This window comes from Rhinopithecus roxellana, chromosome 2, assembly GCF_007565055.1.
Source record: "Rhinopithecus roxellana isolate Shanxi Qingling chromosome 2, ASM756505v1, whole genome shotgun sequence".
Classification (NCBI taxonomy): domain Eukaryota; kingdom Metazoa; phylum Chordata; class Mammalia; order Primates; family Cercopithecidae; genus Rhinopithecus; species Rhinopithecus roxellana.
The window spans coordinates 145,830,237-145,853,345 of NC_044550.1; the positions used below are offsets into that span (position 1 = coordinate 145,830,237).

Sequence of the window (23,109 nt, forward strand, 5' to 3'; positions counted from 1 at the left end):
GGAACTATTTGATGAGTGAACTGTGAAATAATTTTCAGTCTTCAGTATAAGGGCAGTCATCATGACACCGGGTGTGCTACATAAGACAGCAGGCGTTTCTAGTGGGAACTGGAACACAGGACAAAAGACCATGCATTTATCTGGCATGTTATTCCAAATATTGCAACAGAAGCTTTGGAAATCCCACGTAAATATATATGTAGCATATGTTTCTTAAGAGGAAAAACTTTAAGATAAAATGACACCACTCGGCCGGGCGCGGTGGCTCAAGCCTGTAATCCCAGCACTTTGGGAGGCCGAGACGGGCGGATCACGAGGTCAGGAGATCAAGACCATCCTGGCTAACATGGTGAAACCCCGTCTCTACTAAAAATACAAAAAAAAGCTAGCCGGGCGACCTGGCAGGCGCCTGTAGTCCCAGCTACTCGGGAGGCTGAGGCAGGAGAATGGCGTGAACCCAGGAGGCGGAGCTTACAGTGAGCTGAGATCCGGCCACTGCACTCCAGCCTGGGCGACAGAGCGAGACTCCGTCTCAAAAAAAAAAAAAAAAAAAAAAAAAATGACACCACTCAATCTACTGCATTAGCCAGATTTTTAGAAAAATCTAAATGATGAAGAAACTTCATCAGAAACAACTGAAACATACATACAATTTGAAAAATCAGTGTCATAACAACAATCATATTAGCACGTGTGTCCTCTAACAAATAAACACGACAAACAACAAAGAAGCATTTGTAAGGCCAAAGGTGCAACATCACAGATTTTAGTAGCAAACGCCTTGAAATACTCATTTTTGTAAATCACTTTTACATTTGAAAAGTCAGACATGCAGATCTTACAGCAGAACTGGAAGTAAACTTTCTCTTACATTTCTGGACATATGACTACTGAACTAGGAAAACAGTTACTGAACCTCTTTGGCAAACATTTATCAAGACAATTTTTGACACAAAAGCTTGTTAATGCCTTGTTTAGAAATTTTGCTCAGGAAGGTGAGTCAGTTTCTTAAGAATGCTGGTTTGTTTCAGCATATCCTGAAATCTAAGTCTGGATATCAAGAGTCCCTTTAGCTAAATACCATTTAGAGTTTTTAATGGTTGGTTACCTTGTGGTACAGCCAATAAATTGATAGTCCGTTACAGCCCCAGAGTCATGGCATAAGAATATTGACTTATTCTCCGTTTAAGAAAAGCACTCTGGCAAGATACCAGGTCATTTTCAATTTCCATTTACAAAGACTTAGCAAATACTTTAAAAAATCCAAAAGAGATGGTGTTACAGTACAGTTGCACAGTGCTTATGTCTATAATATACATGAATCTGAATGTCCATCAGCGAGATGAGCTCAGATCCACCTTTCCTCTCCATGGACCAGACTGGAATTGGTTAGCAGACTGCGGTGACAACCTGGTAGGTCTCCTTAGAGAGAGAACAGAGCCTGCCTTTCAGGCTCTCCCCATCACCATTCATCGGGCCTCTGTTTTGTGGTATCATATGCTCTAATCACTTCAGACTGTGAAACGATTCCATTTTCATCTTGAGAGAACGCATACCCATCTGTAGGTTAATGATAAAACAGAAATTTTCACAAAGGCACTGGAAACCACTGTTATTCTGACTTTTGGGTATTCATTTTCTAGCTTGGGGAACGAATGCAGTCTTCCCATCTTCAAAAGCATGGAGACACTGATTTTTAATGCCTAGAAAAGACGCAGACTTAACTTCAAAATAAAGAGTGGGATGATCATAGCTTGCCAGTTTAGATTCTAGGAATTCTCCCCAGAAGACTGAGTAGGCGCCCTCAAATCCCCTAAATCTTCTGTCCCGTAAGTCAACTCCAACTCTTCTAATTGTTGCTTCCCCAATTCTGGAGGGGGTGAGGGAGTTAAGTGGGCTCACATATTTCCATATAGGTCAGGTGGATGAGAGGAAAGGAAAAGTGATATGTAGGTGAGGTGGTGAATAACGTAATTGATTCAACTGTCCCACCATGTACAGTCCCTTGGTATCTGTGGGAATGGCTTCAGGGATTCCCCTTGAATATCAAAATCCACAGATGCTTAAATCCTTTATATAAAATGGCACATTATTTGCATATAACCTACACACATCCTCTTGTAGACTTAAAATCATTTCTAGATTACTTATAATACCTAATACAATGCCCCCACATCAGTTCATTTTAGTGGATTCAATGTGGTATTTGTTCCATGGCAAGGTCAAGTTTTGCTTTTAGGAATTTTGTGAATTTTTTTCCCCCTTGAATATATTTGACTCACAGTGGGTTGAATCCACAGATGTGGAACCCACAGCTAGAAAGGGCCAATTGTACATCAAAACATCACCTTGTACTCCAAAAGGTGAGGAGAAGGCGATAAACACAAATAGCTGCTAATGGTGGCAAGTGGTCTCCTTCCTTCAGAGGACATTACCCTTGGCCCTAAGCATCACAAATAAACTCACTCACGCTCCAACACGGCATGGGGATAAGGAATGGCCCCCAAAGGGATCACATCTTTAGAAGAGGCCTCTTGAAGTATAAAGAGCAAAAGCATTAGACATGAGTATATGTAAGTGAAAATAAATTATATGTGGAAACAACATGAAACAAAAGATATATTACTCACACAAATACGTTTACTACCAGGGTTTACATTTTATATTCGTTTTTAGATCTTGAAATGTTAAGAGGGCACAATATCTAATAATTTCTTACAACTCTAAATATTCATAAATATTTCTTAGGGTAAAATATATGTTTCCTTGTGTTGCATGAAAGCTGAAAGGCTCTTGCAAAGTTATTCAAGTAGAAAAGATAACAAGACAGGGGCAGCTTTTAAGAATTAAGATTTACTGGCTTTAAAGAAAAAGATTTGAGGAAGCAAGGAATGTAGAAATACTGTTTTTCTTAAACTGAAACAACAAGATTTTAAAATTAACTATCTCTTCTGTTAAAAGTGAAATGGTTCTGACCAATGGATTTTCTGTTATTTACAGGTTGCAAATATGCAAAACTTGTTTTAGACGTTAGTTTTAAATAAATATCCCTAAAGTTAGGATATTGTATAAATGCTATGATACAGTAATGGCAGAGAATTTCTTTAAAAATAAGAAACTCAAATACTCACGGAGCAGGTTTTGTTGCAAGGATTCAGAGCGGTACAAGTTCACGTGGTTCTTCTTAAAGACGTTCTTGAGCAGTTGCGCCCTCTCGGTCAGGCTGCAGAGCAGGTGCAAACATGTGAAATGAATTATCAACTCGGCAGAGACCCCAGTGTGCCCACAGGACCACCAAAGAGAGTTAGACTTAAACAAAAGATGGCTTGAGAAATCCGTAGCCTAGTGATTCTTTTTACACTATTTTCTCAGATAGCAAATGAGATTTCAAGTATTTAGACAGACTTTTGAGGCCATTTTCTCCCTGAGGAGTTTTGTCCCCAATAATCCTTCTCTCAGTAAAAAGTAAGATCTCCTCACCACCCCCTACTCAGTTATATTTAAGTCAAATGGCAACACAGAGCCAGTACAACACAATTAAAACAAAAAATACAAAACATCAGTAGTGTTATTCATTTCTAAAAACTTACTACATATATTCTAAGCATGGCATTTTTAGAATGAAAAAAATTAATTATTACTATTTTTTCATATTTGGCACATTTTAGTGCAAAATACTTTTGAAAAATATTAACTAAAGTAAATATTAACTAACATTATACAAAGAAGACATTTCATAGACGTTTTAACTAGAAAAATTTTACTACCACTAATATGGTATGACATGTGTTCCTTAATTTTATTTTAAAATAAACTATTTTCAGAAAAAATGATTATGATAGGTGAAATGACAAGGAAAGTATTTTTCAATGAGTATTTAGAATAGTTGTCTCCTCAGATACAAATCCAGATAATTAATTATGTAACTTCTAAAAGCACATTGTAAAAAATAAGGCACCTTCTCCCCCAACTTCACATAAAAGTGTTTCACACAGTATAAACTGAAATACATTTGTTGAATATATGAAGTTGAGTAATAATTCTGAAATGTACTTAAAGACATCATCAATCTTCCAAATCATGCCATTTCTTCATTGTTTGATTTCTAAAATTTTGTTTTGATATTAAAGAACATAATAGGCATGAGAAACAAATAATCCATATGTGTTGCAGCAAATGTTTATGCAATTTTAATAAGTGGAACTGATTCAGCTGAAAAATTTCCATGTTGTGTTTTTCCCACTATAAAAGCTTTAGTTAAATTGCTGTGTTATGTTAGCTCTGTATTTTGCCAATTTTTCTGAGACCCTGAAATGAAACAATATCATATACAAAAAAAGGATCCTCTGCAAAATGAACTCATTGTGTAAATGAGTTATGCAAATATTTAGGCAAAAACTGAAGAAAAAATATTTAGAAATGTTGACATTTGTAGTAATCTTCCACAGATATATTTTAAAGTCTAGAGAGGTTAGTTGGTATTATCAGACATATTTTATTGTCATTGGAAATGAGCTACATGAAGGCAAGAAAACTAATTAATCTAAAACTCCAGCAGTTCTGCAAATAGTTGTAAAACTTGGCTCTGTCAGTGAAATAAACAGATATGAGAAATGAGAAAGGGCCATTTTTACAGAGTTGCTTTCTTACTCTACTCTTTAAATGATCTAGCATTACAGACCTATGGACCCTAAGGGACACTAAAATATGTAACTGCTTTGAGGAAGTCGCAGCTTTAGCAGCAGGTGGTCTGATTTCCTTAGCAGAGCCTTGTGGATGGGGTGCTGGAAAGTCTTTGGTGTTTCAAACTGAAGTGACCACGGGAGACTAGAGGATGGCTACGTATCATTATGCAGCATCTTCTTCCCAAAAGACATTTTCCAGGTTTCAGGCTGGCCTTCCTAAATGTATAATACTTTAATATTACAATATTAAAATGGTAAGAAGGCAGACATGAGAATTTAATCTTTCATATTATAGCAACTGAAACACATAAGGTAACATAATTCCGTTTTGTACAAGTTCATATAAAGGCTTTCACTTAGATCTTCTTCTATATCAAGTTAACGTACAGCATTAAGACAAAGCAGTAAGAAAGTCTCTTAAGAAAGAAGCACATTACTCAGGAAGGAGCATGGGCTCTGGAGTAGTGCTTTGGTTTAATTTTGGGTCGGCTGCTTATTAGCTCTGTCACCACCGGCAAGCCTTTCTCAGTCATCTCCTACGTAACAGGAGGGCAGTACTTCTCTCAGGCAGACTGTGAGGATGCAGGGAGCTGTCAGCACAATGACTGACACTTAGGAAGCACTCAACAAATGCTGGGTCCTCCCACCTTTACCCCCAAGATCCTGAGAATTTATTATAAAACATCAACTGGAACAGAGATCATCACCAAACAAAAGGTACTTGGTAAGGAGTATTTTTGATGCCTTGGTTTCTAGTCAATGTAAGTGCAAGGTGAGATGTCTGTTGCTGCACATGAGTTTTAATTTATAATGTTCTCATTCTCCCTGTTTACTAAGAAAATGACTAGATTTTTGTTGTTTTGTTTTTCGTTAGCTACTTTGAACTTCTTGCTTTAGTCCTGTAGAGCAGAGTCCCTCCTTCAGAATATAAATGCCATTCACAGGAGGTTGCTAAATAAATAAGTGATGATGAGTTGTATTTCTCTAGTCTTATCTTACACCTTTGGGGAACTACTCATTTCAATGTTTATGCAATTCTGGGCCATCAATGTTTATAGGTACTGATATTACCACTAAGGCACATTATAAAATATGCTTATGCTAATAGATCTATTAAAAGTTCAGTTTTAGTGGAACAGCTTAACACAGTGTGAAAAGACAAAAAAACAAACAAACAAAAAAAACACTAAAGATACCTTCTCACTAAAACTACATTTTCTTCACAACTCTTGACTAACAGTTTTACGCAGTCTTGTATAGTCTTTCATTTACATACTGAACTATGTAAATTTTGAGTTTGTTTAATGCAATCATACAAGTACTACCAAATATTGTTACCTTATTTCCAAACCCACTAAAATGTTGCAATTTAAATAATTGGTGGCAGTGAATGTAAAGATAACATGTTTAAAATAATATTTCACAGGAGATCGAGACCATCTTGGCTAACATCGTGAAACCCCATCTCTACTAAAAAAAAAAAAAAAAAAAAAAAAAAAAATACAAAAAATTAGCTGGGCATGGTGGTGGGTGCCTGTAGTACCAGCTACTCGGGAGGCTGAGGCAGGAGAATGGCATGGACCCGGAAGGCAGAACTTGCAGTGAGCTGAGATCGCGCTACTGCACTCCAGCCTGGGTGATAGAGCGAGACTCCGTCTCAAAAAATATATATATATTATATATATATATTTCACTTACAAATACTAAAAAATGTCGGTGTTGGTAAAAAAATCAATTTACAGTTCTGGAATGTGTTGTCCTAAGGAATTTTCAGTGGGAAACTTGAAGAGGAATAAATTTGCATTTGTCTATATATTGGGTTGGTAAGCTATTTAGGTTGACTCATTAAAATAAATCTCCAAAAAGTAAGTATTCATTCATGGAATGTTTAATGTATAGCATGTGATAGCTGCCCTACACTAGGGTAGCTGTGGTGGTGGGGAAACAAACAATGAATATAACAGGCCTAACCTCTGCCCTGGAGCTGAAGACATTTCAATGTTCTGTCACTTTTCTTTCCGAATGTTGGACAGAACCATTACCATGGTGATGAGAGAACGCTGAAGGAAACATTTGACAGATCCCTGTGTCCTCAATCCCCACCAAAGTATTTAAGTCACACTGATATAAAATCTAGTGTGAACACTGAGAAATAAAATTTCCTTTCTACTAGTTCTGGAGCAATATTAAAACTGCTTTTCATTAAGATGAACAATACATCAGAAAGGTTAGAGGGAGCACTGTCACCATCTACACCACTGAGTTCTCTGACATCTCATATTCCCTACTGTCCCTGCATGCAAAAGCTGTAAACAATGGCCAAATGGTAGTGCCAGGCAAATCAGTGAGGACTGACCTGAAGATCCTAGGCTAAAATTCTATTTAGTAATGGCCAATGATGATATGCTGGCTAATGTCTACAGTAAGAAATACAAAAGAATTATGAGTCTCATTATTATATTTGCCTGTCTATAAAATGCATTGCTTCACACATACTCCAATGATATCCAAAAATAACTGTCCTGCCTCCAATGAGCCCACAGTGTCCATAATTTCTTACTGTAAACTTTTGGATAAGGTTTAAATGTTCAGGACTAAGATTTGGGTTATTTTATTTTTTTAAAGTACAATTTCCATTTTATTTTTCTCCAGTGGACAGTTTTTCTTTAGTTCTTAAGAACTCAGCTCCTTACATGGACTTTGGTAGAGGTCACGAGGCAGCAAGGTTTGGGTTATTTTAAACCTTCAGGAGTAAGGTTTAGGTTATTCTCTCACCATTGTAGACTTACATTTATTTCTACCATAACCCATGGCTCAAAAGCATGCATATTTAGAACATACTTAGATTGATTAAACATATTTTTCCCCTAAAATGTAATAAAATGAATCTAATTTGCAGGGTAATATGGTAGGTGGCATACTATTTCTACTAAAAATGGCTGTTTTAACCAAGATGTTTTATTTTTGAAAATGAAGATGAGAAATTATCGTAAATATTAATCTTCCTTAAGTGCTTACAATTTATTGTTTTTCTGACATTTGCATTTTATACATGACTTGAGTTTAATAGTCATACGTAGTGAAGATTAAAACAATTGGGGATGATCAACTCACAAGATCTTTCTTAAGAACTGCATCATTGTATGAAAAAAAGTAAAGATGGTTGCTTTGGATATTACCTAGTCTAGGAAGTACAAATTATACAATTCTATGTTTTTATGAATCAGATTTCTGTTTCACAGCCCACAGGTCAACTATCAATTCAACAATTCTTTCTCCTACTCAGCAATCCTTTTGTCCACTCTTTTTTTCGTCCATTCTTTAGTTTATTCTCTTAACTATTCTGTTCATTCACTCAACAAGTATTTATTGAGTGCTACTAAGTTCCTGGTGCTGTACCAGGTGTTGGGTTGCAGCTATGGCTAAGACATGGGCCTCTCTAGAAGCTCAATCTAGTAGGGGAAAAAACATACATAGAGTAAATTTTTATAATGCAATGCGATCAGTGTACCAACAGAAGTTTACACAGAGTATAAACAGAGTATAAAAGTACAGAGACAGTAGACTAGGAATTATATATTGTGTATGTGCACAGTTGAAAAAACCACTTCTACATTGGGTTTGGAAAGCTGAAAATTGGAGTGCCTAGTCTGTAAGAGGGGTACTGGCTCCCAAACAGGGGAAGAGCAAATGCGAAGACTGGGAGATATAAAATAACATGGCGTTTCGGAACCAAAGAAAGTCTGGTATCATTAGAATTCACAAGAATCACAGTTTCTTCCCTTTTGATAATGTAGATATAAAATTTGCTAACTTTTGGCTGTGTGCAGTGGCCCATGCCTGTAATCCCAGCACTTTGGGAGGCCGAGGCGGGTGGATCATGAGGTCAGGAGTTCGAGATCAGTTTGGCCAACATAGTGAAACCCCGTCTCTACTAAAAATACAAAAAGTTAGCTAGGTGTGATGGTGTGTGCCTGTAATCCCAGCTACTCGGGAGGTTGAAGCAGGAGAATTGTGTGAACCTGGGAGGTGGAGGTTGCAGTGAGTTGAGATCGTGCCATTGCACCCCAGGCCTGGTGACAGTGCGAGACTGTCTCAAAAAAAAAAAAAAAAAAAAAAAATTTGCGAACTTTTTTTGAAATCTGAAATCAATCTCATTCTCTTAGATTCCTAAAATAATCCAGGGGGTAAAATCAATCCAATGATTCTTTAACCTTAGGGTGCCATTACTTTAAGCATGAAGATGTTTCCATCCAGTTGCTATTTTTCTCCTTTCACAGATTTTTCCCTTGCCTCCCTCCTCTGGGCATCTGCCATCTAGCAGGAAGCCACTATGGTTACACTCATCATTAACCTTCTGATCAGCAGTGGGCAGAAATGGCAACATGGAGTACATGCTGGTCCAGGGTTTTTGTCTGTGGTATTCAGCTGATAGCTAACACATTCCTGAGTTCTTAGAAAAAGCTATAGAGCTATTTTAGGCAAATGAGCCAGGCAGCAGCAGGGAATTTATCTGATGCATGTCCTATGGAGAAGTTGGTGGTCATTTATGCTGGAATTCACTTCTTTCCTTTTTGGGCTCTCGGCTCATTTTATTTAATGGAAGGAGCTACATATATTACAGACTCACTGAATGTTTAGGACCTGGGGGTCATTACATTGGCCTGATTTATGAATAGAGGTCACTGGTAGACAACAAAAAGGCAAACTAAGTATCACGTGGAAGGGCTTAATGTGATTTTATTAACACACTTACGAATCTGGAAATGTACTACTAAGGATAGTAACAGTATTAACAGTGGCCTTTCCCCAATAATTATGAATAAATTGTTTTATTCACAATTTCATGAGCTAGAACTCTTACTGTATTCTTTTTATTGCTGGAGAAAGAGAACTGACATAATTAATTTACTAGCTGAATTTACTGACCAACTGCCAGGTAATGGAATAGGTAATTTCCTATGAGGAATCCTGTGATGCCAATTTTTAGATGAAGAAAAAGGTGGAGGGAGGAGGACACAACCCTGAAAGTAGGTATTATCATTCCCATCCTGTACATTGGGATGCTGAGTCAGAGGTTAAGTACTTCGTCAAGTTAGTAGTAGTCTGTTTTTGCAGCTCTATTATATTTTTGAACAAGTAGCAAAAGGAGGCAGAATTGTGAATGGTTCAGAACAGGAGATCTGGGATCAGTTGGCATGGACTCCAGGCCCAGATATGTTACTAATAATTTTGGGAACTTCACCTCTCGAAGCCCCAGTTTCCTCACCTGGAAAAAAATGGAGATGATGGATCTGTATAGGGTTGTTACTGGGATTCAGTGAGATAGTACACGTAAAATGCAAGGGAAGTACCTGGCACGTAGTGAGTGCTCAACAAAGCTCCGTGCTATTATTTTCAAAAAAAGTGGCACACACTGGTGTGTGATGTGTTCCTTCAGTATGAGAGCAAGAGAGCTGGAAGTCAAGGTCTCACTGAGTTCTGACACCTACTCCATTGTGTCAAAATGAATATCAACAGTGAATCGTGATTAAGGTAACATATACTAGGGTAAAATATTTCCTACAGTTTAGCCAAAACTTCAGCTTACTTTAGTATGATAAAAATGAAGAAAAAATAAATTCCTGCTACTATCTTCATAATTGTCTTTTATTATAGACTGCAACTAATTTTAATTTCTTTCTTATGATGCTTTGTGAATTTAGTGGATTTGATTAGCTTTCTAACTTTGATTATTTTGGAGGGGTTGGTGGTAAGGAAGAGAACTTGGGATACATAATTCACTTCATGTATGATACACATCTAGGTCAGTTCCTAGTAACTACTGAACCACAAATGCAATTATATAAGGTAATTTGCCTTATATCAAACTGTGATTTTGATTACATACTTTTTTTTTTTTTTTTGAGATGGAGTCTCACTCTATTGCCCAGGCTGGAGTGCAGTGGCTTGATCTTGGCTCACTACAACCTCCACTTCCTGCATTCAAGCTATTCTCTTGCCTCAGCCTCCTTAGTAGCTGGGATTACAAGCGCCCATCATCATGCCTGGCCAATTTTTGTATTTTTAGTAGAGATGGGGTTTCACAGTGTTGGTCAGGCTGATCTCGAACTCCTGAACTTGTGATCTGCCTGCCTCGGCCTCCCAAAGTGCTGGAATTACAGGTGTGAGCCACCGCACCTGGCCGATTACATACTATTTTATTATGGATACTATTTCAAGTTAAAAGTCTTTTTCTTCTCTTGCAGTTTGATAATACAATAATGTTTGTAACTACCATTTATTTAATGCTCATTAAAGACTTCACACTATGCTAAGTTCTTCATAATACTTTATTCAACTCTTACAATTAACCATGAGGTAGGTATTATCGTCCCCATTTTATTGATGAGGAAATTGAGGCTCAGTAGGATTAAGCAACGTGGCCAAGGGCACACAGTTTAGAAAGCGACAGATTTGATTTAAACCGACATGTCTCTGATTCCCAAACCTGTTAATGACACTGCCAGCTTGATGTTGATAAGTACAAGTCTTATCACTTATTTGCAACCACTTGTACAAGATAAATTTAAAGTTCATTTGGAAAAGAATATATTCACTGTGTATTTTACCTTTTTCCAAGTACAACTGCTCCTGGGTCTTGAGATTTTGCCTCCAGCTCCTGAACTTCATCGACTAATGTTTTAAAAGCAGTCCTCTTGATACTGCAAAAAGAAAAAAAAGGGATTTGCATGGAAATACTCCTGTGGAGACCTTACAAAACTAGATGTCTGGTTTATTATCATGCTATTGATAAAGTACAACAGTAACAAGAGTACAAGCAGTTTTTCAACAGAATCTTAAAAATTACCATACTTTTGAAAATTAATATGAAATTATAGTTTTAAAATAAATGATGGTTTAGGTTTACAATACTGAAACTCCCATAGTTATTTAAATAAATATCATGCAATTAAATTAAATGCTACCGTTTTTGTGAGAAGAGATAAGATTTAAAAATTTGTAACCCTCGAAAAAAATTAGTAAGGTTTTCTTTTCTTTCATTTTATATTTTATGTATGTTTGGAATCAGGCAAGCAAAACATTTCTTTTTATAATAAAAAGTGTGTTTGGAAATAGTACAATTTTTCTTCTACTTTTATATGAGTTTTGGGGCTGTTTCTAAAAAACGTACTTCCTGATGTAAATTTCTCCAGTGCCATTTACTTTTCTCTGTTAACTGAAACTACCCGCTTTACTACTCATTTCATCTTTTAACTAGTTTTCTAGTTCCTGAATCACCCCTTTCTTATTTAAAATTAAGCAATATTACCAGTCCCTTTCCTGCAAGCTCTACATGCTTGAGTTGATGTTACGAAGAGAGAAATCTGAGGATGAATATGCATCTATATTTCTCCATATGTAACCGAGTATATACTTACACCTTGTACACCACATCAAGGAGCAGAGATGCCACAGGGATGAATAACAAGCCCATCCAAAAGACTCCAGAACTGAACAACATGGCTGCCTGTGCAAATCATCAGAAAAAACATTACTTTAAAACCAAAATACATGATTCCTGTTTAGTTTTTATGTAATTTTAAGTAAAACAATTTTAAGAATATCATTCTGTAAGAGAGTAAACAACTCTGAATTCGAACTTACGAAATTAACTTAGAATATCAAAATAAATCTTTGAACACATTTAAAATACACTCTGGATTAAACTCTCTTATAATAATATATGGTGTAAAATAAATCATAATTAGAAACTAAATTTATTATTTCTGGCAAATGAAAATTACTTTTGTAAAATTATAGGATATTAAAAAATCATCCAGATAAATCATGACTACAGTATAATCAAATTAAGATACCTACAAAAACAACAATTTGAGTATTTTTGGCTAACATTAGGTAGTAATAACCTTAATTTTTGTTCAACAATTTATATAACAAGTATTGGTGCATACCTGTTATTGCTAAAGTCAAACCAAATATCTTGTATGTAAAAGCCAAATAAAAGTGTATTAAAAATAACTTTAATAATTTCTTTGTAATAAATACCAAATTGCTGTATTGGAGCCTTTTGAGTTGCAAAAAAAAAAATGATTCTGTAATTTAAAAAGTAATAAATTCTATTATTTACTCGCCATTATAATAAAAAATATCTGTAATATAATTAGATTACACAGAACTTAAAAGGAATAGTATTATACAATAAAAGCAAAAGAAACAGTTTGGTTTCACTTCTTTTAATCTTTTTATCAAGAGGAAATTTTCAGTACCTATTTAAATCCATAAAGGTATCGTTCTAATTCCACTAAAAAGTAGCCAGCCAACACATGCACATTTAGATTCTACTAAAAATCACGCAAAATTTAAAAAAAAATTAAGGTATGGTTCAGGAATTAAAAATAACCTAGAGTTTAATTATTCTAGGCAATTTCACAATTACACATAAATAGTCCTAATCAATTAGCCCTTATCAAACATAAAGATTTCTAATTTTAAATTATATTTCAGATTACCTATTCATTTTGACTCTCGATTAAGGACTAGGAACCGCTGTTTAAATTTTTTCTGCATTGACATGAGCGTATCGATACAGACCGTAGGTTCAGGGAAGCTAAGATTTTTCGCTATGTAGAAGTGAACAGCTCTGAATACTTTTAAAATAAAAACATGCTATTACAAAAAATTCCAGAAAATAAGTTTTGCCACATAGATTCAATGAAATAGCACCATTATTTGAGACACCAACAAGATGAAAAATATTCACATAAAAGTCACTTTATTTAATAAGCAAAACATGATCTTTGACATGTTTGCTGACATCCTCAATGGTGAAAACCAACAATAACTGTGTAATAGGAAATGTCTATCAAGTCAGTGGATTTTCTTTAGATTGAAAGAAGCTTTCTAGTAAGGTAACAACTGTAAAAAACCAGTTTCTTTCCCCTTCTGGGGGGAAAGGCAAGGTAAGAATTCCAAGGCATGTAACTGAAAATACCACATTTACTTGGCTTGATTTTAATATATTTTAATTTGGTGGGGGGCGGGGGGCAAGAGGAGGATTTACTCTTGCCTTCACCACCTTGTATTAAATGTCCACCGATGGAAAACGCAAAAGTGGTGGAGATTCAAGGCTGCTAATTCTGACCATTGTGATGCTAACGATGAACGGAGGAGTGACTGGCGCCCCACCATTCAGTCCACCAGCCCTTGGCTTTACAAATGAACAACATGAATTGAGGGGAAAAAAGTTTTTCTGCGTCATATCTGAAAGCCTGTCAGATTTTTTTTTCTTTTGCAGAGTTAATCCAAACCTAAAAGATTTAAAGCCGACATTCGCATTAAAGACAGAGAGTCTCTTTGTATTTTTTGGATGAAGAGGGGGGAAAAATAAAATCCCACAGAGGTATTTCCTTCCTTTCTGTATAAGAAAGCTCCCCCTCACTCTGAAGAAACCAGTTTTGTCTCTAACTTTTCACATTTCCCCACTCGCAGGCAGGTCAGCTGGGAAAAGGCGAAGGGATCCTGAGACAATGGTGGTAACAGCAGCAGCCTGTTCCGGCCGAGCTCCGGCTCCCCCCGAGAGCGGTTTGCAAATTGCTCCTAATGTGGGAGACTGGTGCACCAGGCCAAGTGGCCCCCGCTGCCCCTTCTCGAGGCGCTGTGAAACCAAATGGAATCTGCCACAAAAGTGGCTCCCGGGGGCCTTGAGAAGGGATCAGCTGAGGAAGCTGCAAAGCTGGTAATAGGAGGGCACAGGCCCTGTGTGGCGAACAAGCAACTGCTTGTCTCTGCAGAGTGATGCGGGCTCAAAATCGAACCACTGGGGCTTCAAAAATAAACCAACACTGCCTGAAAACGCAACTTGCAGAAGAGAACTTGTTCTGAAATTTCTATGTGAACTTTCAGAGAACAAACGTTTGAGAAAATACCAGTTTATGTGCATTTGGCCAAGCCAAGGGGCATGACGGATAAGACGGGTTTATCTTCTGACCCACAATGGCATGATCTGTTAGCACCTACGTTCCCATATAAGACAGAAACCCTTCTTCACCTTCAATGTGCCCAAGTTCAGTCTCATAGGAGAGAGAATTCAAGTGTGCCACCTGCCTACAAACTAACGGTATGGTTCTTCAGTCTACCTCTATGTGTTTACACTATTAATATCAGAGTGGCATGCTGCGACTCTTACTCATGGAAATGCATAGACACCTAAAACAGAAGGCCCTCTGCCGAACTCTAAGACTGTCTCCATGGACCCCAGTTGGAGCAGGTTAGGTGACAGGCCTGGAAGTGGTCCTGGCACAGTCATTCCCGGCTAATTAGACACGCGAGAAGAAACTTCTCAGTCTCAGTTTCCTCAGCTGTACAGTAGATTGTAGGAATTAAACTCAATAATGTTTGTAAACTGCCTGCATAACATTGATTATTAACAAACTTTCTTCATTTCAATTGTCTGGTTTCTTTAAATGCTCTAGTCTCTTGTTTTTTTCCAGTGATCTGTCCCATGAGCTTCATGGAAGAAAATGTTTATGACAATATCAAATTAACTGTAAATCAATTTATAAATTTTATGATTTTCATCTCAATAGTATTACAACATATGCTTGTCTTATCTGCTATTTTAAAATGCAATGATGAAACATAGGCCAAAGTAAGAGATCCCTAATAAAGTGCCATTCATCTCAATTTGCCAATTTAGGAAATGGAGAAAAATATTTTTGTCATAAAAATTATTGACTACGCCGGCATAGTATATTAATTTTGGAAGGGAAAATTATCCAGAAAATAGTGCTTCAAAACATTTTTTTGGAGGGGACTGCAGCAAGAGAAACGAATAACTTCCAGAGTGGTTGTGTTAATGTTGGAAACAACAACAACAAAAAAACCAAGAAGTGACTATTTATTAAGCGTCTGGACAAAGCTTTATATAAAAGGCTTTCAGAGCTTAAGAACAGTGAAAAAAACTATGAAAGGATGCTTTAAAGAACTGATTTACGAAAACGCAGAACTTCCACATGTTCAAACAAACATAGCTAAAAAAGTAAACAATAAAAAACTGAGAGAATGACTACTACAAATACATGAAATTCTAGGTTAATATCTGATCAGAAAAATAGCCCATTTATCTTCATAAGAATAGCTTCAATCTTAAGAGATAGGCAATAGACCTGGAAAGGTCTTCATAAAAGCAGCAGCAAGTAATCAATGACATGGAAAAGCGTCGAGTCACTCTGCAGTCCTAGAGAAACACTGACAAATTAGATCAGATTTTAAAAATTCACCATCAGTTTGGTGGAGTGAGTGGTGTATGGTGGAACAGGTATTTGTAGCAATTTATATTCCCACCAGCAATGAACTAGCCTTTGGAAAAGGTATTTGGCAATGTGCACCAACACCACAAACATTTATTCCTTTTAATTCAATAATTCAATTTCTGAACTACGTGTTAAAATGAAGTCCAGCTTTTGCTTATCAGTATCTCATGAAACTGTCCTGTGGTTGCTAGTCCTGAAAGCATCCCCCACAAGGGCCCATTGCCAGGGGTTTAATAAAGGCGAAAAGAAACCACAGCAGCATCCTCTTGGAAAGTCACAGCGCAGAGCAGTGTAAGGCTTCAAGAAGTCAGAGTAAAGCGCCCTACTGAATAGTTTTTAAAACCAAGGTTTCCTAAAGGTATTGATTGATTATGGAACACCTTCCTCCACGTCCTTCTTACAAACATGCACACAACTAATTTTGGGGAATGCAAATATTCGTCGTGGGTTGTTTTAAATAACAAAATACTAGTTAAAGCTAACAGGGCACTATGTGGCTCATTAGGCAAATGTGCATCCCTCGGTCAGAATGTTATCCAAGCTGTGAAGATGCTGTTCACAGATTATAATTATCACAAGACTGATAGTTTAGAAGAATCCTGGAGGGAAAGGTAAACTACCCTGGTATTCTCCCAGGAGCCTTCTGTTAGCATACAAACACCCTCCTTGGAAGGGTTTGCAGTTTGTATCATCATCCATATGGAAATCAGCCACTAATCACCTGTGGCTTAGATTTCTCACCTGAACTTGAAGCACAGGCTAGACTATTGAGCTCCTAACTTGTGGGTCACACAGGCACCTCAAACCTCACACATCCCACACTGAACACACACTGTCTTCCCTCCAAAGGCTGCTTGCTCTTCCTTGGTACAAGCTATTCAGGGAGTGGTGTCATCCCTGGCAGCCCAAGAGAGAAACCTGGCCCCTATTCCTGAATTGGCTTTTTTACCCTACGTCCAATATTTCACTGGGTTCTGTTGTGCTTTAGCATCTTCAGATTCATCCATCTCTGGTCAACTTTGCCATGCTTATCCCAGTCCAAAAAATTTGCCTGTCCTCCTAGCTGTACTGACTTCAGAAATACTCTGCTTCTAGCTGTTCACACTACAGCCAGAGATATTTCCAAAAGGCAAATTCGATATTAGCAGCTGCTGGATTAAACCCTTTCCGTGGCTTCAGAATGTCCTCAGAATAGAATACAAAATCTTTAATACAATTTCAAGACCTCTCCTATCTGACTTCTGATTACTTTCCCAATATCACCTCTCAAGCCAGCCCCATCTCTTGCTACACGTAATGTGTTTCAGTCCCTGGAAGGCGCCCATGCTCACTCTTGTCCTCGGGCCTTTGCACTTGTGATGCCTACTCGTCCTTCAATTTTCCTTTCTTAGACTCAGTTAGAGGACACTACTTGGGCTTTCGTTGTGTTGGCACCTGTCACCCATTTTCTAGTTGCTCATTCATCTTCTTGTTAGACTATATGTTCTCTTAATTCTCATGATCCAAGTGCTTAACCACCAAGCAGATGTTCAATAAATAATTGCTGGATAAATATGTTCTCACAATCTAGTGTTGCAGAAACTGTGAAAAACAACAGAGCCTGGGGACCCTGTTCTTGAGATGTGGTGGTTATGGTTTACTTGGTTTTCTTGTGTTCTGGCATGAAGTTATTCTATTGCCAGATAATTACGTATTTTCGGGAGAGGAGTTGATTCAACTCCATGACTATCCTTTTCCAATGTAGGTTGCCTTTTCTGTTAAAGGTTGAGGGATGTGCATTAAAAGCTGAATATGTTCAACTATCCCCACCCCCCAGTCTGAATCATCAGAAGTATTTCAAAGAATCCAAGAAAGGTATGATACCTGGAAATAAAAGTGTTTTCTGTATGATTTTTTTTTTTTTTTTTTTTTTTTTTGCGGTTGTGGGGAGGTAAGGAAGAGCTGTAGAATAGGCAGGAAGAGAAGGAAGTACCAGCATTAACAAAGATTTTAATTAACTACACAGTATGAACACTTTGCTAAGTTAAAGAAAAAGAAGTAGAATAGAAAATCCTAGTCTTCCTCCTCTAGACAAATACAAAGTGTATCCTTCTGGCTGCTCTGGCCACAATACTCAAGTCATCTTTGTTTCCCCTTTTCTTTCAAACTGAACATTCTATTTACTGGCAAATCTTATTGGCTTGACTTAAAAAAATCCACACACTAACGTTCATGAGCAGCACTATTCGCTATAGTCAAAGGGTGGAAACAACATTAACAGATGAGTGGATGAGGAAAATGTGGCATATCCATACAATGGAGTATTATTCAGCTTTCAAAGACATGAAATTCTGGCCCAATTTACAACATGGATGAACCCTGAAGACATTTTGCCAAATAAAAAAAATCAGACATAAAAGGACCAATGTGTGATTCTACTTAGATGCATTGCCCGGAATAGTCAAATTCAGAAACAGCAAGCCCAATGGTGGCTGCTAGGGGTTAGGGGAAAAGGAGAACGGGGATTGTTTAACAAGTATGAGGTTTCAGTAGAGAAAGATGAAAAAGTTCTAGAGATGGACAGTGGTGACGGTTGCACAACAATGTGAATACACTTAATGCCACTGAATTTACACTTAAAATGATAAATATTATATTATGTTCTGCCATAACAAAAACATTTAAAGCAAAAAAAAAATTCTTAGAGCAAATCCTCTCCCCACCCCAAATCCAGAATCTACCCACTACACACCCTTCCATGGTTGCCTAGGCCCCCATCATCTTCTGTCTGGAGTGCTACAACAGCCTGCTAGGGGTCCCCTGGCCTCCTCCCTATTCCCCGTACATACTATTCTCAACAGAGCTCCCAGAGTAGTCCTTTTGACTCCCTGGCTCAACCCTCCAGAGACTTGGAGAAAAATTGAGAGTCTTTACAATTGCCTCATGGCCCTGGGTGTTCTGCCCCAGCCCTATCTCTTAAGGCCAGCTCGCTAGGGCCTTTTTCCCCCCAACTTCTAAGTTTAGGAGTGCATGTGCAGGTTACATAGGTAAACTTGAGTCATGGAGGTTTGATGTACAGATTATTTCCTCACCCAGGTATTGAGCTTAGTTATTTTCCCTGATCCTCTCCCTTCTCCCACCCTCCATCCTCCGGTGGGCCCCAGTCCCAGTGTGTGTTGCTCCCCTCTATGTGTCTGTGTGTCAACATTTAGCTCCCGCTTACAAGTGAGAACATGTGGTATTTAATTTTCTGTTCCTGCATTAGTTTGTTAGGAATAATAGTGCTTTTACTAGTCACTCCCTCCCTCATTCAGCTTCCACCACTCTGCAGTCTTCAGGCTCTCAGCATTTGTCTATTTCCATTTGGAATTTTCTTCCAGATAGCCACAGGTCCTGGTCACAACACTCCAGGTACAGTGAGGCCTTGTGTGATTACCCCATTGAAAACAGCACCCCACCCCATCCTCTCCCCTGCACTCAAGTCCTCCAGAGCATTTAACACAGCTCAGCCTGCTGTATAATAGACTTATGTTTGTATGTTTTTCTTCTCTAGGTTATAACCTCCCAAAGGCAGAGATTTTCTTTCATGGATGTATTCCCAGAAACTAGAATAGTGCTTTGACATATATTGGTTGCAATATGTTATTGATTTAATATATTACTAAGTTATTGAAAAATTTTTATTATAAAATTTAAAGAGGAAAAAACTTTAATTTTCACTGATATGAGAAGCACTCAAAATAGTATAATAATGCCTCTATTTTCAGACTCTAATCTCTTTCTCTGCATTTAGAATTATTTTTCTAGGCTAGATTACAATCAAGAGGAGAAGGTGTATTTTTTTTTTGTTGTTGTTCCCCCAAATGGCTCACAAATTGGGAAGAACTGACAATTTAATGATCCTTCTATTCAGAGCATGGTATGTTTATTTATTCAACTTTTAAAATATTTCTCTCATTTTTGTCAAATTTCTAGTTTTCTTTCTACTAACCATTCACATAACTGGCTAAGGTTTCTTCTTCTTCTTGTTGTTGCTGTGAATGGAACCTTTCATTTTCCTTTGTGTAAAAAGGCTATTTTATCTTTAAAGATTTAGGCCATTTCCAAGGGAGTTAACGAGTTAGAGAAAACTCCAAAAGTGGCATATCCATCATGTATTTCTGAGGAGTTTGTCAAATCCAAGAAGTCAGTGGTTCTTTCTGGCTCCGACTCCTCTGAAACATCCTGGTAGTATAACTCTTCAGAGATGATTTGTACCATGATTCCCCGAAACATATACACCTCCCACATTTCTCTTTTTAAAACCTATCTGCCATGGTCTGAGGTCATTTAATTTCTCTTGTCTCCTCCTATATCTCAGTTAACCCTTTTGGTCTTCTCAGGAAGCATCTTCTTCGTGAAGTCATCATCAATAAAAATCTTCAATGCTTAGCTTCGAGTTTGCAAGTACTGTTTCTTTTCATACAAGTTTTCTTGATCTTTCCAACCACACTGTGGCTCTTTCCTCCTTGCTATACCACAATGCTTTGTCTATGCTCTATTAGCGAGGTATCTCTTCGGAAAAGGTGCATTCTGTGTTGCTGTATTCCCATTTCAGCCCCATCTCATCTAATCTCAGTTACCCATAATAGACTCTTTTCTCCTCCAGTTCCTTTTCTCAGCCACCCAATCTCAGTGGACTGGAAGATCTTATTCATGAAACCTGAGACCCCAGACTTACTCTAGGATACCCCGAAAACTGGAGAAATCCACAACTTTAACATCTATATTTTTATGGCAAAGATACTCTAGAGTATCTTGAAAGCTAAAATCCACAATATCAATATCTATATTTTTATGGCAAGGTAGAAATCTATCAGTAGAATGCTGGAGTCCTCTGTTGGCAATGCTACCACTGATGTATGGGAACCTCACATAGACTCACCAAAATCAACTCTGCTTTCAGACACTGAAAAGTGTCATTAGAATTTGAACTTGCAAACACTTCTGAAAGTGTCTTTGTGTTCCAGGCTGGTGAAATACCACGGTGGGACACTGCAGAGGTCATAAAGTTGTTGGACTCTTTCTCAGAAGCCTGAGCCTTCCAGTCTGAATTCATTATGGTAGTTGGGTGTGGGGTTGAACTGGGTAGTACACAAGTATCCCTGGGTTAGCAGTAAGTGGTGAATTTGCTACCTTGCACTTTAACCAGAGACAAATTCTAAGCTCATATGAACCTTGGCATGAAGAGGTGAAGTGCCACTGAATCCTTCAGTAGCTGCACATCTTGGGTAGTCTGGCTCAATACTTCCCTCTGAGAAAGCCTAAAGACAAAGGAGTGCAAATGCCAAATTCTCTGTTCTGGGCCTTATCTTTAAGAACTAACTTTACTATCTTTCATTTTAGTTGAAAACAACTCTTGCAAATTTCAATTATATGATATATATTCATGTCAAAATATAATTATCCTCATGACTTCCTAATTTATCAATAGCATTTATCACTTCCTCTGCCTCAAACCTTTATTCTATGGCTTCTGGTACTCTCTGGAATACTGTATATTCTGTAATGACAAGCTGTCTGCCATGACTTACAGTAATGATGTTAATGACATTCAGGTTAACTTTTCATGACCTGGCTTTGCTCAACTTTCTGGTTATAGCTCCAACCATTTTCTGCCTTGGTAACACCAAACTTGCTCCTTGCTTGGGCTGTTCTCTACCTGGAAAACTCTTTTCACACCCACCTTCCTGGACAGCTTTGGGAACAGTAGTACCAAGACACTTTTCCAAACAACAGCTTGGGGGTCCAGCGCTCTCTTCTCTGTTAGTCCCTGTGCATTGTGATCATAACAGCTAGCATCTTACATCCTAATTGTCTGTGGGACTACTCCATGACAAACTAACTCCTCAGAATGGCCTCTTTTTGAAACTTTTGATCCACTGAACCCAGTATAGGCCCTGACAGATAGGCACTCCATAAATCTCAGTTTAATTGAACTGAATTGGGCTCTTACATGGGATGATTACTTTCTCCATGAAACTAGACAGGGCAGAACACCCAGAAAATAACTAAATAGAAGGGTGTTTCAGATAAACCCCAATATGTTTACAATTATTCTCAGCAGCTTTTGATTACTCAGAGACAAAGAAAATTCTTGGCTTTGGTTATCCCAAACAAACAAACACGCAGACACAGATCTTAGAAAATATGCAAATTAGATACCAGCTCACAGCATTTATGTGCTTCTTTCCCTTGGACATTTCTCTGGGGTGATGAGGAGCTGAAAAAGGGGTGATCATCTCATGGGGCTCAGAATCAATATTCAATCTAGCCATATGATACAAGAAACAACCTTTGTATCTCTGTTTTCTGGCAAGAGAGTAATCATAAAAGAAAAAAAGATGAAAAAAGGTGTTTAGAGGGAAAGGAGGAAGAGCTAGTTGGGACCTGGAACAATTAGAAGTTAAGTCTTGCCAAAAAAAAAAAAAAAAAAAAAAAAATTTGAGTATATATCAATTCACAATGAGAACTAAACATGCAAAAGAAAAGAATCTTTCTAAAAAGGCATCAAGAGCACTAGAAAATGTGCAGTTCTGAAACTATTTTCTAGAAATATAGTTCCCAGAATAGTGAAGATAATTAAAAACATAATTTGTTTTATTTTAATCTTCATTATTGTCCTATTTAAAAACTTAAAAGTAACAGAAAAATGAGGACAGTATTAGTAAAAAAAATTTTTTTCATTATGAGAAACAAAATTTTAAAATGCTATGATGTTATTAAGTTGTATGACGCGGTGGCTCAAGCCTGTAATCCCAGCACTTTGGGAGGCCGAGACGGGTGGATCACGAGGTCAGGAGATCGAGACCATCCTGGTCTACACGGTGAAACCCCGTCTCTACTAAAAAAAATACAAAAAACTAGCCGGGCGAGATGGCGGGCGCCTGTAGTCCCAGCTACTCGGGAGGCTGAGGCAGGAGAATGGCGTAAACCCGGGAGGCGGAGCTTGCAGTGAGCCGAGATCGCGCCACTGCACTCCAGCCTGGGCGACAGAGCTAGACTCCGTCTCAAAAAAAAAAAAAAAAAAGTTGTATGAGACAGGGTATGTTATCTCAATGTTTAATATATTTACTTGTTACATTATTTTT

At 37.6% G+C, this 23,109-nt stretch overlaps 1 protein-coding gene across 4 annotated transcripts in view; it reads right to left on the reverse strand.

The window, feature by feature from the left end:
* Positions 1 to 738: 738 nt before the first annotated feature.
* Positions 739 to 23,109, reverse strand: part of ATP8A1 (ATPase phospholipid transporting 8A1) — a 267,599-nt gene continuing 245,228 nt past the window's right edge. For all 4 annotated transcript variants that reach the window (XM_030921962.1, XM_010363768.2, XM_030921978.1 and 1 more), the window contains 4 exons: positions 12,107 to 12,195; positions 11,297 to 11,389; positions 3,132 to 3,223; positions 739 to 1,560 (listed from right to left, as the gene is read on the reverse strand). In XM_030921962.1, the coding sequence (XP_030777822.1) occupies positions 1,463 to 1,560; positions 3,132 to 3,223; positions 11,297 to 11,389; positions 12,107 to 12,195 (372 nt within the window). In that variant the 3' untranslated portion in view covers positions 739 to 1,462. The remainder of the gene's footprint in view (positions 1,561 to 3,131; positions 3,224 to 11,296; positions 11,390 to 12,106; positions 12,196 to 23,109) is intronic.